At 40.0% G+C, this 19293-nt stretch overlaps 1 protein-coding gene across 6 annotated transcripts in view; it reads left to right on the top strand.

Annotated features, from left to right (window-relative positions):
• Positions 1-19293, top strand: part of JAKMIP2 (janus kinase and microtubule interacting protein 2) — a 76220-nt gene that overhangs the window by 37878 nt on the left and 19049 nt on the right. For 4 of the 6 annotated variants that reach the window (XM_062587039.1, XM_062587038.1, XM_062587036.1 and 1 more), the window contains exons 2-12: positions 3569-3838; positions 8183-8680; positions 10546-10755; positions 11657-11755; positions 12235-12381; positions 12916-13056; positions 14069-14125; positions 15794-15913; positions 16382-16510; positions 17492-17575; positions 17878-17940. In XM_062587039.1, the coding sequence (XP_062443023.1) occupies positions 3710-3838; positions 8183-8680; positions 10546-10755; positions 11657-11755; positions 12235-12381; positions 12916-13056; positions 14069-14125; positions 15794-15913; positions 16382-16510; positions 17492-17575; positions 17878-17940 (1677 nt within the window). In that variant the 5' untranslated portion in view covers positions 3569-3709. Of the gene's footprint in view, positions 1-3568; positions 3839-4169; positions 4339-8182; positions 8681-10545; positions 10756-11656; positions 11756-12234; positions 12382-12915; positions 13057-14068; positions 14126-15793; positions 15914-16381; positions 16511-17491; positions 17576-17877; positions 17941-19293 lie in introns of those variants that run through there. The other 2 variants (XM_062587040.1, XM_062587042.1) reach the window with 2 other exon arrangements.

The following is a 19293-nucleotide window of genomic DNA, read 5'->3' as shown; positions in this document are numbered from 1 at the left end:
ATGACGTACCCTCACTGCCATTCGCCCTCAGATCTCAATACTTTGATGCAATAGCGTGCACACTTCTGTGAAGTATAAGTGACTCCTTGCGTGTAAGTAGCCGCAACTACTGTGAAAGCATCAGTCTATTTCAGGTCATACATTCAAGGCCTCTTGGAAGAGGAAGGCTAGAAGCAGCTTAGCAAGAAAACAGGGAAGGCACTTGAAGAGGCAGAGTGTACTGACAACTGGTAGATCTGTTAATGAGGGCTACATCACCTAATGAGTGCTGTTGTTTGAAACTCAACCATATTGAATTTTTTCTATTTTGTAACTTTACAGCCAGAGTCTCAGGCATGGCCAGAGAACAGTTCTGGAGATTCCCCGGAATGCTCAGCTTTTTAAAGCTCTTCATAATGTCACAAAGAGCATCAGTAGTTTCCTCTTGCTTTTGAGCACCCGTATTTGCTTATTCTATTGAGACAATCCTAATATTAAAGTAATAGGCTATATTTTACCATTTTATAATTATTTGTTATATTTACTGACTTTAGAATAGATGCTACTAAACTAAGGTCCGTTGAACCTTATTGATTGAAAAAAAATCTGCTGTTTGCCAGTGATTATAGTCAAGGGATACAGGATGAATATGCACACTAGTTTGCTGCCTGCAAAGTTGTGAATGATCTTCATATGCGCCACTGAAATTACTCCCCAAAAGTGCCAGCAAATTTGGCCAACTCCATTAAGTAACCCAGAACAGAGTCTGGGAGCTACTTAAGATACTGTCGCTTGTGCAGTGACGGTGATTGTATGACAGGACTCTGCTAATATTACACTGCGATTATCTTAACTATGGTTGTGTGTTCTTATATATCAGTTCATGATCTATTTTTTTAATAGCCTTGTAGCAGCACAGTTACAAGTGAAACAGCTTTGGTGAAAGTTTTATTGCCAACTCAGCATGTTAAGGATTGTAAGTAGCATGGGCCTTGGTGCATTAGTAGAAGTTTCTATTATCTCAGCAGTTGGGCACATCACAGCTGCCTCTAGAAATGGCTTTGTATCCCAATGCTAAACCTGTGTTTTGCATCTGCAGAGAAAAAAATATAAATACATATTTGATTAACTGTTAGGGAACAAGTTGCCATTTTGGAGGAGACTGAGAATATGCTTGTTGCAACTAACTCTAGATTTCACCTTTATTTTGTTTTTTTCCCTGACTAAAGTTAAATGGCTCCATTGCCATTTAACATAGTTTTTCCTTGTTCTTCCATTCTGCACTTCATATGCAGTGACTCTTTGGGTAGCATTGAAACATTTAATCTGTGAGGCAACAATTTGTGTAATCATCTGTCTTCCACCTTACAAGCCTAAACATCCAAGGTATCTCATTTCTGAATGAAAATCATCCATGTCTTATGAACTGCTATTTGCCTGTGGAGACTGACCTGAGAGCAGATCATTGCACGACATGAAGCAGTGCTCATGCCTGTAGGGCTGCAGCTGCTGCTGTGTGCCATCTGCAGCTGTGACTGGCGCCCGCAAGTGGGAGGGCAGCCCCGGCCCATGAGAGCACCAGTGTGTGCTCAGATCCCCCCATGCCCTCAGCGCAACAGCCTTTTTGCCAGAGGAGTCTCTGCAAGTGCTTTCTGATTTCAGAGAGGCTGAGGATATTAGACCACACTACAAAGAAGCATTTTCCTTATACAGCAAACTATCTCCTGTGAATTTTTAATGTGTTCTCCTTACTGCTTAGCTTATGTACTCTTCTTTCTTTCCAGAGCCATGCTTGGCATGGTTAATCTGGTGAAAATATCAGCCTCGGTTCAAACCCACGTGAGTTTTTATGTATTAGTGTTCATATGGCATTGATGGCCAAAGATTACTGCTTTCTTGGCCATTTCTTTCCCATCTGCCCTGTTATTTTTCCAAGCCAGCACTACATGAGATCTGCCAGTGCTGTGCTGTGTCACATGATATATGACAGGAATAAGCCATTTTTACTAACTGCTTTCCAAAGCCAATTTTCTTTCTCAGTCATCTACACCTACAACAGGACTCCCATTAAACTGGGGGCTGCATTATGATCTTACACTGTTGCAACCCTACTGGAGAAAAAGTCTTTGTATAGCTAGCATGATTAGATCGTTTGTCGCAGTACTGAATATGTGAATATGGGGCACTGTGGGAAATGTGGATCAGATCTTGCTGTCACGTATAGTAGCATATATGCAGTACAATTTTGAGATTTCAGAAGCTGTGCGTCAGTGCAGCTGGGAGCAGTATGCAGAGCACTGGGTGATGTGGGACAGTGTTTTCAGAATTCATCTGAAAATATACAAGTTTAAGCTATAGCAAATTCAACATAGGAAGAAGTGAATCTGCTTTGTTCAAATCAGTGATATTTTTTACTGAGGATTCTGTTACTGTCTCAAAAGATGTGCGTAATTGCTGGTTAAAGTTCATCTAGTGAAGGGTGATGAAACCTGTTCTCTGTGTGTAAAAGTTAGTATCTCTCTAGGGCATGCGTATGTGTTTGTAGGACAGTAGCGACGCAGTATGTCTCCAGAAGGCTGTTTTTCCAAAGAGCCAGCTGTGACAGTGTGAGTGCAGGCTGGCAGCTGTGGCAGAAGTATCAGAGGGACTCTGGGGACTTGAACATGAAACAGACTCTGACCCAGTTCATTGCTGAGAACTACAGGCACAGTAGTTACTAGCAGGCATTTAAAACTGTGTTTATTTTGTGGCTAGACAGAGTGCATCTTTATCCAAAACAGTCAGTTAGTGCCAGTAGCCCAGACAAATGGTAAAATATAGGACAGAGGGACACTGGTATTCCCAGTGATATGGAAAAACCTCTTGGTTTCTTGACTGGCCCATCTTGCTGATGAATGTGGGTTTAAGCTGACCACATCATTTTGTTTTAGGACAGAATTTTTGCCCAGATTAAGTTGATGGGAAGCATAGGTGGAGACTTTTGCATTCACCTGTGAAATGGCAAAGGGGACAATTTTTAGCTTCATTCCAGGATTTTGCACCTAATTAGTTGCCTGCTTCTCAAGGCACCTAGAATGCTGGTGAGACCTTAAGCACTTCCCCTCTCTTCCTCTGGCACTGTAGACACTGTAGACAAGACACTGTAGGTGTCTTGTACTAGTGGCTTTGTGTTTGGCACAGGGTCATGGGAAGGGTCAGGGTTGGGAAGGGTAGGAGCAAGAGATGGTTAGTACATCCTTCAGGCTAAAATGCCTGCATCGTGCTTACTTCAGATCGCAATGCTGGAATTAAATGATGTGTGCTTTCTCATCCTGTAGTCTCAGCAGCACTAATCCTTATGGTAAACAAACTTGCATCTTCTTTGTATGGTGCTCCTTTATGAAAAAAATGAAAATAGCCTAGCTGGAATCTCCACTATTATAGTAAACTCATGTACAGAAGTCTGATTGTGCTGGGATCTCCCTTGTAGGTTTTCAAACAAAGATTACAATGTTTGGAGAAGTGAGCTGTGTTTTTATGTCCTGTAAACATGTGAGCTGTTGTGCTGTCGTGCTTGTTGACAAAGAATACTATGTCTTATTTCTCACAGGGCTTCCAAACCAGCTGAGCACAGAACTTTAAGGAATGTCACACATTAGGTGCTGAACAAACTGGCACTGAAAGGAACAGAAAAAGATGGCAGTCCTTATTTGAAAGAACTAAACACATAGACTCTCACTGATAAGAAACCATGTCAAAAAAAGGACGTAGCAAGGGCGAAAAGCCTGAGGCACTGATTGTTGCCCTACAAGCTGCCAATGAGGAACTCAGGACCAAGCTAACAGACATTCAAATTGAGCTGCATCAGGAGAAATCTAAGGTGAGTGAGAATTTGATTTTAAATAAGTTATCTGCACTGAAGGAAAAAAAAACATGGAAAAAAGTGTATCACAGAAATCAATAAATGCAACACAACTCTTCTCCAGAGCAGTGATCTGATTCTTTCCCAAAATACAGCATTTTCGTACTGTGGATGTTCTGTTGCTTCAGTGGAAAAGCCCTCTTTTTGCAGAGGTACAAGTTCAAGAAGCATCTGGCCCTCAAAGGGAGCAGTATGTCTTTTGTAATGTCTTTGGCCATATTCCAGTTGGTGGGTTTCATCCTATCCACTGAAATTGTCTCTAACTATACTATTTTTTTTTAATTTCCAGTGTCTAGAAATTGTGTAGTGTTGCTGTTTTTTGAATGACTGCTTATTTCAGCAAGAGATGCCTTTATTTCAAAGTTGAGTGAAGTGATCCTTAAATGTATAGCATGACAGTCCATATGGACCCTTGTAATCCATCTGCAGTGCAACTGAACTGTATTTTGTACATTAAGGTATGTATATGTTGTTTAAAGCTTACTCAGGTACCAATAGTCTGCCACAGTTACCGCCTCTGTTATGTAGTTAATCTAAAGCCAGCTGGGTAGCATGAACTGTCTATAGCATAGACATGCCTGCAAAGGTTTGAGACGCCACCTGTATATTTTAGAAGCCTTTGGCATAACCTCAGGGCTGTGGGCTGCAGCTTCACTCTTCCCTACACCTTCTGTCGAAGTCTTCACACTCTTTTCTTGCATTCTCTATGCTAGGGGAGCCCTTGTAAGGCACATAAGCTCTCTCTATACTGCTTCAGTGTTTTTAGGCAGTTAGAAGACAATGGGCAGTTGTTAGCCTGCTTACCTTCCACTGTAACTCTTGAAAGTGGGATTCACTCCTAGTGAATTCTTATCAAGTGGGTTGGAGACAATGCTAGCTGAAGCCAAGCATCTGCAACCTGCTACTAAGAGTCCGCCACATTTTCAGAGGATCATGTCTATTAATATATTTTTTTCCAAGTGGATTATAGTTGAATTCTGTCAATCTGGCTCTGATTCCTTTCACAAATAAGCATATACCCTGGGCAGACAAACTCAGATTCACTTGCTTCTAGCTTCCAAATCTCAATAGCTGCAAATCCTTCAGCTTACAGGAGATCTTTTTTTTTTTTTTTTTTTTTTTTTTTTTTTAATAATTCTTTCTTTAGGAAAGGCTTTCATGCAAGCATATCAAGGTTAATCATACTGATAATCTCAGATAACCATCCACCAATTCAGTATAATGGTGGGAGAAGCCTGGTGAAAGTAAGAATAGCCAGTTCTATGTTATTCGATATTCTGATGATCTCTGGGGGCATTGTCCCCTTACCTACCAATGAGATGTATAGTCATTAATTTGCAACCTTTTAAACTAGACAGGATTGCAAGCTGCAAGAAGACTGGCACCATCATGTTTTCAAATTCATTCTACACCCTTTTCTTTACAGCCTTGGAAAGCAAAAATGATTTTTGATTTGTTTGTTTTACCTGCAAGCTTTGGCATTGTTGTCTTGCACACAAGCAGAGTTCAGCTATTATCTTAAAGAGTTATAGGCTGGCTGCCAGAAAACTGAGGATGCAGGGAGTTTCCCTAATGCTTTTCTTTATATTATGAGTCTTACTGCTTTTGTTATCACTGCATCTATACAATTCTGATATGGTAGCTGCCAATACAGATTTTTGTTACTAGTTATCACTTCAAGGATGTCCTAAAATAACAGGAGTTACAAGAGTAGGAAAGTCTTGAAAACAAGCAAGGGTTATCTGAAATATATGTAATCATGTAAGAAGGAGATGAGTAGAACATGAACAAAATGATGAAACTACTTGAGCTTCAGTAACTTTCTGCAGTTTGGATACAGAGGAGCAACCACTGTTGCAAATTTTACTTTGATCTAGAATTCAGATTTTAGGTCTTTCTCCTTTTCTGCTAGGCATAAGCAGATTCAGATTGGACATTTTGGTACAACCTTATCTCTAAACTCAGGTTGAGAATAGGGTGCCAAAGCAGCCAATCACACACAACATCGTAAGGTGCTCTAAGAACGTGTTCATTCCACAGAAGGGATCAAGCAAATTGAATCTTGGGACTTTTCCTGTCTCTACTAGCAGTAAGTTCACTCTTCCAGTGAATCCAAAATAGAAGATAGAAACCTCCTGAGACATTATGGTCTTTTATTAAGCAAGCTTCTTATCCATTTCTTCGAATGTAATTATCTTTTTTTTCCACAAAGGCCTCATTCATTCTCCCTTTTTTCCCCTTCATAATGGTACATGTTCTACAGTATCTACAAGATAGTCTAACATGACTAATAGCATTTCAGTTAGATAGAATAGGTAGCCTGGAAACTAACAACCATAAAAAAACAGATGTCCCAGAGCTCAACTCGGTTTGTACTCAGGCTTTGGTTGGGTTTAGTCTATATTGCACTGTTGTGGATACCCAAACTGCTTCACTGAAAGTTTACGTGTGTCTTTTAGTGTCTTGCTAGAATAGAACAGTTACAGAAATTACACCTTGTTTTGCAATGTGTCAAACTTAATTTTTAATACACAGGAAGAGGTATGTTAATGAGAGAAAGATGACATTGGGCTTCTTTTTAGTCATGAATATTCCAAGTCAAGGCTGGACCTAGAATGAAAAAGGAGTAAAGGCAGACTAAAATCTGCCTGAAGGACATAGTGAGAGCTAGGACTAGGCATGGCTTTCTATTCAGAAGTGATTGGTGTAATAAGGGCAAGTTAATGTCTCGCATAAATCATGTAACTATGATTAAAATAGACTGCTCAGTAGACCCTGGCTGTAAAGTTGTCTTGTTGTATGAGACATCTATTATTGTATATGTCTGCTGTATCAATAGCCTCTAAAGGCCTTGGGAGAAATCAGTGGGAGTTGGAAGTGCAGACCACCTTTAAAAAGCATATATTTTTAATACTTTGCTTTGAAAAGTTCTTGTGCATTCCAGAGCCTTATGGAGAAAGTTTTAGGACAATCTTCCAGGTTTTTTTTTTCATGGAGCCCTTTGAGACAGATGCATTTTTAGAATCTGTTAATTATCAAAATGGCTTTGGTGATTGAAATGGAAGAAAAGTATGCTTTCAAACTCTTCTTTCCCAGCTCCCCTTGAAGGGTTCTTTAGGGGAAGATATATTTGAAACTAGATGGGGATAGTATAAGAGAGGAAAAGAAAAGTCAATCAGCTCTGTATGTAGAGCTGATAGGGCTCCTTACCCTCTCTAATTCCTATTCAAGTAATCAATGAGGCATGTAAGCTAAACCACCAGTGTCTCTTAGAGGACTTTCAGACGACCTATTGTTACTTTTATTCATACTGATTTTTCTTTTTCTTGCTTTTTCTTTTTGAATACAAAAGATTTGCTTGCTTTTACTCATCCTTTATGGTTTTTATTTAAAAATAAATTAGCAAGCGTATTCTTACCATCTTTGAAATCCTCCTTTTCTTTTTCAGCGTAAATAATAAACCTACTGAATTTGCTTTGAACTGAAGCCTTTCTTTATCAGTTATTTTCCTTTGATGTAGATTTATACAGGTTTGTTATTGTGGGACTGATCAAGGGTATGAAGTTGTACCTCAAGATATATTAGTGTAAGTTTACTGAAGATTGGTGAGTTGTTCTGTAATTTTGATTCCAAAGCTATGGACAAAGAACTTTAAAAACTGTTTTTGATGAAGAGTACAAAAGGACATATTTTAGGAAATGTTAGCAGTTCCATAAGCATAAAACCAGTGAAGTGTGTTTTCCTGTAGATTTAAGTCTAAGAATTGACTACAAATGCCAGTTAAGGCTTTTACTTACAGGTAAGAACATCTATAAAAACCAAGATATTTCCTGAACTTTCAGCTTTGCACCTTATGTCAGCTGGGGTCATTTAGAGATACAAACTCTTCCTCTTCTAATTGACTGCCCAAATTCATGAAATCTGTAGGAACCTAGCTATTTCTGAGCCCTCTAATTTTCTGTTAAATTCTGCTGAAATTGGCTGATGGATTAAAAATTTATTAGACAAATGCACGTATAAACACAGAGTCTTACTTCCTAAGGAAATACTGAGTGTATGTGTGGTGTCACTGCATAAGGCAGAACACTGGGAGAAGACGGTGATGCTTTGGCTTGAGTAAGGACAGTGTAAAATTACGTTAATGCTCCAAGATTTGACCCATGTTTTGTTGTAGTGAGGATGGGGGAGCATCTAAGGTCTGCAGCAAGGTCTTCCTCGATTTGACATGCCTGTGTTTCTGGGTGGGCTCATTTTGACAATGCTACGTTGGTGGCAGGTAACTTTCTTCTTGTCTCAACATAGGTTGCTAAACTTGAAAGAGAGAAGACTCAAGAAACTAAGCGGATCCGAGAAGTGGAGCAGCGCAAGCAGACCGTGCAGATCACAGAGCTCAAAGCCAAGCTCCACGAGGAGAAAATGAAGGAGCTGCAGGCCGTGAGGGAGAATCTCATCAAACAGCATGAGCAAGAAATGACACGAATGGTGAAAGTCCGAGACAGTGAAATCCAGCGCCTCAAGTCAGCGCTGTGTGCACTGCGGGATGGGAGCAGTGATAAAGTAAGGACAGCGCTGACAATTGAGGCTCGTGAAGAGGCCAGAAAACAGTTTGACTCTGAGCGCCTTAAGCTTTTGCAGGAAATTACTGAACTGAAGTCTGCCAAAAAGCAGGTAGATGAGGCCCTTAACAATATGATCCAGGCTGATAAGATCAAGGCGGGTGATCTTCGGAGTGAGCATCAGTCCCACCAGGAAGCCATCTCTAAGATCAAATGGGAGAGTGAAAGGGATATTCGTCGCCTGGTTAGTAACAGTTTCCTACATCAGAACAATTCATATGTCGTCTTATGCTGTAGTCAGTTTGCCTCTTCTGCCTCTCATTTTTTTTACACAACAGAACTCAGCAATATACCTCAGTTTGCAAAAATACTAAAAACTTCTCTATCAGCAGGAGATATATCAGAGTCAATAAGCTACAGCAATTGCCACGAGGGCTACTAACACCTTTGAGTAAAAGAGTGGTTTATCTAGTCAATAAGGAATTCGCTTGTTGAGATGATAATATGTCTGCAGTGCATTATATTAGAAAAAGATAATGTTTGCATCTGCATTTGCAACTTATTAGTTTCTCCAACCTTTATAATGGTGTCCTGAACACATCAAACCAGGGCATGGGGAGAGGTATCTTTTGTTTTGATCTAGACATAGCCTTCAGTAATTACTGGGGAAAAAATGAACAAAATAATGCCCAAATCAGTAGAGGTATAATTAGCCATTCTTCCCTGATGCCCAAGGAGCTGGGCCTGCTTGCAGCATTGGAAAATATAGCCTGAAAATTGGAATTCAAGATTTGACAGTTGAGTAAAAGAATTGGTGATTTGAACACTGTCAAAAGTGAACATTACAGTGTGAAGTCTGTGGACTGGAGATACACTCTTGCGTGGCCAAAATGGTAAATAACATAGCACAGACTGGTAGCAGTGAGTTCTTCATAGCTGCCTTCTGAATTTTGATCCTTGCTGTTACTGTGATCCACATTTGCAATTCTGCATAGCCATGAGGACTCCCTACTTTTCTTTTTCCTCATCTGAAATCCAGGACCTATTTCAAGGGTTTTAATATAAAAAGGATAACACTGTTTTATTTAGTTACATTAAGAGCAACTCAGGCTCTCTGTATCTATTGAATGATTTCATCTTAAGCAACTGATGAAAGGCTTTTGCAATGCTATTTACATGCATAAGAGAGCCACGCGTAAGGCCGGAATTACCCAAGTGATTTAGTGCATCTGTTGTGTGGCCATCAAAGAGGAGGAAGTTATGCCAGAGTAACATTTAGCCTCACTCATTCAACTTTGGCAGCTTTAGGCAAAATTTTAGCATAGGTAATATTTTTGTTTTGAGGAAATGGTTTATATTTTTCCCAGATAAAAATACTTTTTATTTCCCAAACTGATTTGCAAATTCTGGTTCATTGACTTTTCTTGGCTTGATGACATTTACTGCTTTGCACCAGTCTTAATGGTTGCAAGGCTTGTATGTACGGACCTTAAACAAGTTATAATTAACAATTTTCCTTCCTGTCATCACTCCTTAAAGTTGCTGTGAAATGAAATAAGAGGCATTTCTTTGTTGTTTTGCATAGTTCTGGGATATTAGGCAGAAATGAAGTAAGAATAAGATTTATAGCGTTGAGTTTTTCAGTCAGCCTTGAAAAAAACTGAGTTTGCATAGATTTTCTGTTTGTTAGAGGCGGGTCTACTACCTCCATGTATAAGAGCTGGAGCTAGTCTAAACTTCTTTGTTTGGTCAGAGTTTATACTTAGTTTTTGCAAGTATAAATAACTGACCAAATGCAGTGTGAAAGCCTGAACTCTTCATCTGATTTTCAAAACTTTGGGTTTCATTCTGCTGTGTCCGTTGGATTATGAGAACTGAACAGTTTAGCAAATCATGCCATGTTCAGTTCCTAGGCTCAGTCATTGATCATGTATGGATATGGCTGAAATCTCAAAGTATATTGTGCTATAACTGTGGTGCAGTATGGTGTAGCAGAGAGACGCGCTGAACATGAGGATTAAGTAAATCACATCCTACTAGATTGGACAACTATGAAATGCTGCTAGCTTTACACAGTAATATTGTTGCCCTGGTGTTTTTCTCATTCAGATGGACGAGATCAAGGCTAAAGACAGGATTATATTTTCCCTGGAAAAAGAACTGGAGACGCAGACAGGCTATGTGCAGAAGCTGCAGCTGCAAAAGGAAGCTCTGGACGAGCAGCTCTTCTTGGTGAAGGAGGCAGAGTGTAACATGAGCAGTCCCAAGAGAGAGATCCCAGGAAGGGCCGGAGATGGTTCAGAGCACTGCAGCAGCCCTGTACGCAGGTTTTACTGTCCTTTGCAAAACAGAAACATAGCTGTATTTCTCCTCAAGTGCTGGGAAAATGTTCCCACTTTCTTATATACTACAGAGAAATTATGTCCATAGGTTCTTCGGAGAAGAATGCTAGTGGGACAAAGCTATGTAAGGCTGTTTCCTTGGTTGCTGTATTAACAAATATACAGCAGGATATACAAACACATAACCAGGCCCCTTTGAAAGTATCAATTCAATGAACACAACTCCCCAGATAGCCTGCATCCTCAGAAAGAAATGTACAGAATAGGGAGGACAAGCGAAACAGGGCAGGGAGAAAGCTGGAGGCCATCAGGGAGCCTATTAGGAGAGTCTCCTCTTTCTTTGTCTTATTCCCACATGTATACTGGCCTTACTGTCAGTTACAAGGCATGCAGTTCTCCAATGAGTAAATATGTGATATTTCCACATTTGTTGTGATGCTACCATGAATCAGGAATAAGAAGATAAATACAACTGATAATGAAAGGGCTGTCCTTACTCTTCCCCGACATATTGTTTCCAGAGTCGTTCAGAAAATAGAAGTGATGCACAGGGAAAGGAAATAAAAATTAGAATCTTTTAGCTCTTTATTCACTCCCTCCATCAGAAAAAATATAAACATTTGTTTGGTTGATTTTACCTTTCTTAGCTGTTGAACATTTTTAATCTTAAAATATCCCTCAGACCAGATACTTTCTTCCAAAAAATCATGTACTTTTGCCAAAATGCACAATACTGTTAAAATCCAGAAATATCCTTTGTTGATGATGACAACTTCAGATGACTGGTGTATTGTTTGGGGAATTTTTGTTTTCATTTTTTCCCAAACATATATTTTGAAAAGAACCAGTAACTGTGTTATATTGTTACCAATGAACAGGACTTGCGAAGAAACCAGAAGAGGATAGCAGAATTGAATGCCACCATCCGGAAGCTGGAAGATAGGAACACACTGCTCGTTGATGAACGAAATGAACTGGTGTGTGAGCTTTGCGCTGTCGGACAGAGGAGGTTGGAAGCCTTAGGGAAAGGCAAAAGGAGAAGGCTCCAAGGGTGGTACAGTCAATGATGAATATGCCTTTTCCACTCCTCAAGCTTGTAGCTCAGGATGATGAGGGTGTTTTTTCTCTCTAGAATTAGTCTTTTGTGGCAGCTTTGCAGCTGCCTGACTGTGCTTTGGGGTTACTTTATCTAATGTCTCAGTTTTCCCGTAGTTAACAACCTCTTTCAGAAACAGATACGCAGAGTTATGCTTTGAGATTTATTGATGAATAAGTTTATAGAAGGACCAAGCATTACTATGATTGGTTTGCCAGTTCCGTTTGCCACTCTCTTTGGCATTTTACTGGGACAGTAGTCAAAAGGGAAGATAAAACCCTCTCAAAACTTCTAACAAAGGAGAGAAAGTATCTTTTTTTTTGAATTACTTACAATTATTAATTGCTATCATCAATCCAGTTGAAGCGTGTCCGAGAAGCTGAAAAACAATGTAAGCCTCTCCTGGAAAAGAACAAGTGCCTCACAAAGAGAAATGATGAGCTGATGCAGTCTTTGCAGCACATGGAAGATAAACTCAAAGCAGTCACTAAAGAAAATATAGAAATGGTTGGTATTGAAGAGCAAAGTGAGGATGACTGCATGATGTATGTCTGTGTTCATGGGTATGTCTGCACAGTGTATGCACGAGGCAGGATCACCTCCCTCGACCTGCTGGCAACACTCTTCCCAATGCACCCCAGGAGACCATTGGCCTTCTTGGCCACAAGGGCACATTGCTGGCTCATGGTCAATCTGTCATCCACCAGCACTCCCAGGTCTTTTCTCTGCAGAGCTGCTCTCCAGGTGGTCAGCCCCCAGCTTGTACTGGTGCCTAGGGTTATCCCTCCCTAGGTGCAGGACTCCGCACTTGTCCTTGTTGAACCTCGTTAGGTTCCTCTCCGCCCAACTCTCCTGTTCAGCTCTCTCTGAAAAGTTATGGGAATTTTGTAGCTGAAGCATATTTAAAGGGCTTCACAACTTAAATGAAAAATAATGCCTGATTTCTAAGTGAAAGATTGTCTCTCTCTCGCTTGCTTTTTTTTTTTTTTTTTTAAGTAATTGCTGGATCTTATTTTATCTATTTCTTTCTTCTTATCACAGAGAGAAAAAATGACATCTCATCCTCCTCTAAAGAAGTTAAAATCTCTCAATGACCTGGATCAGGCTAATGAAGAACAAGAAACAGAGTTTTTAAAGCTTCAGGTTATAGAGCAACAGAACATAATTGACGAGTTAACAAGGGTATGTCCAGAGCAGCAGGAATTATGACCAGTTCCTGTGTATAGTTCACCTCTGTTAGTATTTCTTATTATAAACAGAAGTCAGAGGGTAAGATACTAATCTTACCTCGCTTTTAAAACACCTACACATTTTTAGATGTAGAAGCATATGGATGCTGTTTGTATGATTTCATAAATGTGTTTAACTAATAACTGAATTTCTAACAGGAGCAGCAGTCCTACAGTCCTAAGGCATAACTTTTGTTGTGTGTAAATTAAGCTGTCTGTAAATTCCCTGGGTCAGCTCTAGAAATGAACACAGACTAAGAACCGTGGAGCTCAGGAAGATATTTACATTTTCAGAAGACATGGCTGTGCTGAGCTGTTTTACTATTATAACTATACTAGCCCTTGTAAAGAGAGATGCAGGACACAATGTGATACCCTTCCTGTGCTGGAAGGGAGCATGCTGCTGGTTAATGGTTCACAAGTATTTCAGTTACAGCATTTAATACTAACCATCCCCTTTTCTGCTGGCTTTGCTGTATGGTATTGAGGGGAAGGAGAAGGAGACTCCAAAACAGGTCATTGCCTCTCCTAAGATGTCATTTCTAGGAGTACTGGAACGAGCGCTAATATAATTTAGTGACTGAAAGAGAAAATATTGCCTCTGCATGGAAGGTGATCTGTGTGCCTCAGATACCATGTCCCAACCAGTTCCTCCTGACAGGCCTCCCCATGATTTTAACAGGAAATTGATAAACTCCTGTTGTTAGACAGCCTGTCAGGGCAACTATACAACTGGAGTTTCTTTTCAGATATCCCTTCTTCCCTTCTTCAAATGATTGTCAACTGATGCAGATACATGTGTGAGTCCTCCCCTCTACCTGGAGTCAGCTTTCTGTTTGAACATACAAAAAGTCAGTGGAAGCCCAGTGACTGACTTAATCTCTAGATTTGGCTTTCTGTGGCTGCACAGCAATGAAGAGAAACACAAATTTTAAATCCAGTAATTTTTTAATCTTATTTTCCAGGATAGGGAAAAACTTATTCGTCGCAGAAAGCATAAAAGGAGTTCAAAGCCAATTAAGGTAAGAATAAAAAGACTTTTAAAAGTCTTTAAAATGTAAAAATGCCAGTAAGCTTTGTAGAAAAACATACTTTAACAATCTAATTAAAGAGATTGTTGTGGATTATAATAAGCTTCTTTAGCGATGGGGTTTATAAATGGGCTAATTTCTTTAGGAAGGCTTTGTGGATCCTCTTGGAGATTCAGTTAAGGGTGCATAGCTGTTTTATTTTTGGAAAAATCAGGCTTTTTTCCCCCTCTCTGAAAAAGTTATAATCTGTATTAAATCTATTTTGTATAAATACTGGTTTTGAGGCCTATTATGCTGAGATGTTTTTACATTTCTAGAGACCTTCTTTTCTGTCTTCTGCTATCTGATTTTCATAGCACATCTGGGCCAATCTTGCAATTCATACTAAAGCAAAGTACTTATATATCTTTTTTTCTGCAAGTGGAAATTTCTGCCTGAAAACTTGAGCCTTTTGGCTTAGTTTCACAGGTCTTCAGCTGCCTCTTATGTTTTCTTGAACTTTGATCTAGTCCAGTCCATGGTATGATTTAGAACAATTTCAGAGCTGAGTAGTGAACCGTGATTCAAATAGCTCTTTTATCAGTTGGATTCAGGAATGATTTTGCAACAGCCAAATCTCATCTCCAGAGCATGGTGGGATTACGTAGGAAATAGAGCTTGGTTGCTCTTTGTCCTCTGAGGACATCTTGTTTCTTGGCAGCTTTGGTGTATGTTTTTGCATGATTCTAATCCCAGGTTTAGAAAGTTGTAATCTCAGCAGTGGAAGTGAAAAATGTCACCTTAGGCAGTGGTGTTCTACTGATTAATTTTTCTGAGCTGAGGATCTGGCTTAATCTAAAACTTGAAAAATGTAATGGGAGTAGCAGCATGCTAGAGAAAAGTCTCTGCCCTTGCATGAAGGCAGGAGGAAAGATTGTTAACCCCAGAATGGTTCAGAAGACATCTGTCAACATGTAGACTGATCTTCAAAGGTAATGTTCTAAAGGACTAGAGATGTCTAAGTGGGAGAATAGAGAACCTGATTCTTCTCTCATGGACACTGCTGATACTGCTGAATCTTAGCACTTCTCTCCCCAATACTACTGTTACTCGCTGTAAGTCAGTAAAAGCTATGGTAACACAAAGCTGGTACAAAGGAACTGAGACTTGTATTTTGCACATCTCAATACTATGTTAACTGCCATATGTTGAAAGAGATTGCTCACACTACAGTTTGGTTCTGTGTTGGACACCTCACTATCTCCAATCTAAATAATTTAATTAACCTATTAGATGAAAACAGTGAGTGATATTCTATAAAGATGGAGCTGCTTGACCTGCAGGTTTGAGTTTCAGCATGTGGATTTGAGCACTTGATACCTGACATATGAGTAATTATGCAGACAAACTGATCAATGAGCATTTAAGATACACTACCTACAGTGTTACTTATATTTTCCCTCAGTATCAGATCTAGTCTTTGATGTCATTCCTTTAGAGTTTGGTTGGAGATGATATTCACAGAGGCAGATCACACCTCTTCTTTCATATCTTTCCTTTTTTCTTTTTCTTTTGGTATATAGGAATGCAATTTTGAAGCTGACTAACTTTTTTCCTCGTCAGGAGCCATACTGTCTGCTTCCAAGGAGATTCAGAAATTGCATGTTTTTCCTTCTTTAGAGGCATGTAGTGGATACAGTTTTTGGCTACGATGATGATTCCATGGACTCTGAAACATCCTCCATGGCCTCATATAGAACAGACAGAACACCAGCAACCCCAGACGATGATTTGGATGAGGTAAGATTTGACTTCTTCCTCACTTAGAGCCAAGTTTTCAAGAGACTTTGACTTCCAAACCAAGCGGCCAGGCTCTCAAAGACACTCAGGTTTTATTGGTGCATACTGAGTGATGTTTTTCTGTAAGTTTGGCCTCAGTTTTGATTACTGATATACTAAAATACTAAATGGGAGATTCTTTCAAAATTTAGTCCCTAGAGCCTACCACTATGCCTTTGTTGCAATTTGAGATGATTTTTTTCCTCTCCCACCTTCAAGAAAATAAAACTCACAATTCTTTTAGTGTGAAGACTTACAAACACAGTGTAAGTGTCACATTCTTATTACTTCATACTACAGCAATTCAATTTAAAAAGCTATTTTAAATCAAGACCTGTAAACCAACTACTGTTTTTAACAAATCATATTTGCATTCTTTGGCAATGCTGTGATGTCTGGTGCTTAGACATGTCCTTTCTATTCTCTCAGAACTTAGCAGCGGAAGAATCAGAGCTGCGGTTTCGACAGCTGACAAAGGAGTACCAGGCCCTGCAGAGAGCTTATGCACTACTGCAGGAGCAGACAGGAGGCATTATAGATGCTGAAAGAGAAGCCAAGGTCAGTATTTGTTCATGGCGAAGAAAAGCATTTCATTGCTACCAGTATATATACACACCTGAAAATGACATAAAAGGAAATGGAATTACATATCCATACAACAGGGAGACATCGATTTCACTATTTGCTGAGCGCATTTAAAGAGACTGATGATATACTCAACTTAAAAGATGTTGTCCTCCAGCTGAACCTGAAAACTCTGCATTTAAGCAGGCATGCCAAAGCACGCAATTCTGCCATTTGGCACAGAATCACAAGGGATTTCCCATCTTTTGCTCAGAGATACAGAAGTTTGTAAATGTAAATGAAGTCTTGGCTTTCATAATGACATACATTGCACCAAGTTTAGAAGTACTCACCTGAATGTTTCTGACAGAGTCATGAAAATTAAATACAAATTTTGGCATGATGAAGATTACAGTAAGCCTTCCAAGGATAAAAATATTGTCCCTTTAATCATAGAGTCATTCAGGCTTGAAGAGACCTTAGGTGTCTGTAGTCCTACTTCCTGCTCAAAGCATGGTCGGCTGTGAGATGATAGAGAGTTGCTCAGTGCTTTGCCCAGTCAGTTATTGAAAATCTCTGAGGCAGATATGCGTGCTTCTTTCTACTACCCTTTGCCTGCCTCATCTGCTCAGCACATTTTCTTTAATGTAGTTCTTCTGCCTCTTGCTAGGTTCTCTGAGCACAGCCTATTATGCTGGATATCTGTGCTTGGGTTTTGCTACTCTAATGTGACAAGTAATAATAAACTTGGCGGGATGTGTGTGTGTGCGCACGCGCTGATTTTCCATTCTGTCTCCTTGTGTCATCTTAGGCCAGTCTGTGAAGTGGCATAAAATACCACTCAGCCAGAATCTTCATACTGGTTACTCACTCAGTGGAAATGTTCACCAGACTTTTTGCTGTGTTTGATTTTCTTTGTGTATCAGCCGTATTTCTCTTTCTGTTACTGTTTTATGCTGTGCCTGACTTCAATAGGCTCAGGAGCAACTCCAAGCTGAAGTCCAGAGATATAAAGCCAAAATAGAAGATCTGGAGAAAACTTTGGCACAGAAGGGGCAGGTAAGCACTTCTTGTGTATTTTCTTTTGTGATACTGGATTTTACCTGCTCTGCTCACAATATCCCTAGCACAATTTCAGTATAGACTTTCACAGGTTGCAGTGTCACTCTTGAGTAAACAGGTGGGCCTAATGAGTTCAGAAGCTTTGCTACAATTTGGTTGATTAATTCATTGTTTTACTGTAATCTGTAGCTTGTTGCTACAGGAATTTAAAGCCTGTATATTACAGCTCCATTTTTCAATAAAAATGCCAAACCTCATGGAGTCTGATTATTTTGTAACAGTACTGCTTCATCCAACAGGACTCGCACTGGGTGGAAGACAAACAGCTTTTCATTAAGAGGAATCAAGAGCTTTTAGACAAGGTACATTCAAAACTTTTGGGTGTTGACTTTGAAGAATAGTTTGCATCATGCAATACACTTTTTGGACATGAGGGCTGGTGCTTATAGATGTTCTGTAAGGACAGAACTGTATGGATGGATATGGATAGGATAACATATGGATAGACAGGTCTTCTCTAGCTCTGTCTTAGGTGCTGTTGTTGCTAGCACTTCCTAGGCTGATTCACTAACTGCCGATAAACTGCCATCTTGGCAGCTGGAAGCTCTGCTGCAGCATTCTATCTTCAGGGTGCAGTCAGTTGCCTTCATGTAATCTTACACTAAAGTCTCTGCTGTTGCTATCCTGGCAGGACATTTTGGACTCTACTTCTAGGTGTGAAACAGAAATAGGTAAACGCAATCACCCTGTAATACCAGAACACTTTCATACTCCCGATCTACATACATTCTGTGTATTTTTAAGAGCTTATTTCTGTAGCTCTAGTGAAACTTAAACTCCTCAGTCACCTGATGCATTCAGGAACAGCACCTCTCCCTATATAGATGAGTGTGTATATGTGTGTATGTATGTGTTTATATATATGTGTGCATGTGTGTGTGTTTATATATATGTATATTTAAAAGTGGAAAATCGGACTACGAAGGACCTCAGCCTTGCTGATATATAACCAACAGTGGCCATACATACTACTGCCATCAGCAATAGAGGCCATAACACCCAGTACCCAATATCTTTCCTTCTTTTGCCTACACAAGCAAGGTTTCTTAGCCTTTGTTTCTCTTCTTCCATAAACACCCCTTATAAGCCTCCAGCCCTGTGCCATACTTTCCCACCTAGACAAACTGCAACTCCAACTCTATTACTTCACCGTGGGTGGCTCATTTGACCTCAGACTTACTGTGCTCCCTATCTCCGCTTTTCTGGGCCATGCTCAGAAAGCTGGATTGCAAAATACAGGTTGTGGCACTAGCTAGAGACTTGCAGAAGACTACAGGCAGTAGAGCTACTGATGGAATTGTCCACAGCAAGCAAGATAGTTAGTTGGCTGGTGGCTGTTCTTCACCTCTATCTGCTAATCAACAGAACTGTTTGTGTGGAGATGCTTGCAGTGCAGTTCACATGAGAGCTCACCCAGAGCTGGATGGCTGTTTGGGTAACAGCCTCCACAGAGACAGCAAAAGAAACAGCTGTCCCCAAATCCCAACACCAGTTCATGGGGAATGTCTGATCTAGCCCAAACCCTTCTCCAGGCCAGCACTGGCTGTTTCTGTGTCTGAATAAACATCCTGATAGATGTTTGGCAGCCTGTTCACCGGGTCCTTCAACAATAATGTCTCCACAGCCCCTCCCCAGACAAACTATTCCAGTCTTCA

This window comes from Rhea pennata, chromosome 14 (genome assembly GCF_028389875.1).
Source record: "Rhea pennata isolate bPtePen1 chromosome 14, bPtePen1.pri, whole genome shotgun sequence".
In the NCBI taxonomy this organism is placed as follows: domain Eukaryota; kingdom Metazoa; phylum Chordata; class Aves; order Rheiformes; family Rheidae; genus Rhea; species Rhea pennata.
The sequence above is the reverse complement of the archived record's forward strand: the minus strand, read 5'-3'. Positions and strand labels throughout refer to the sequence as shown.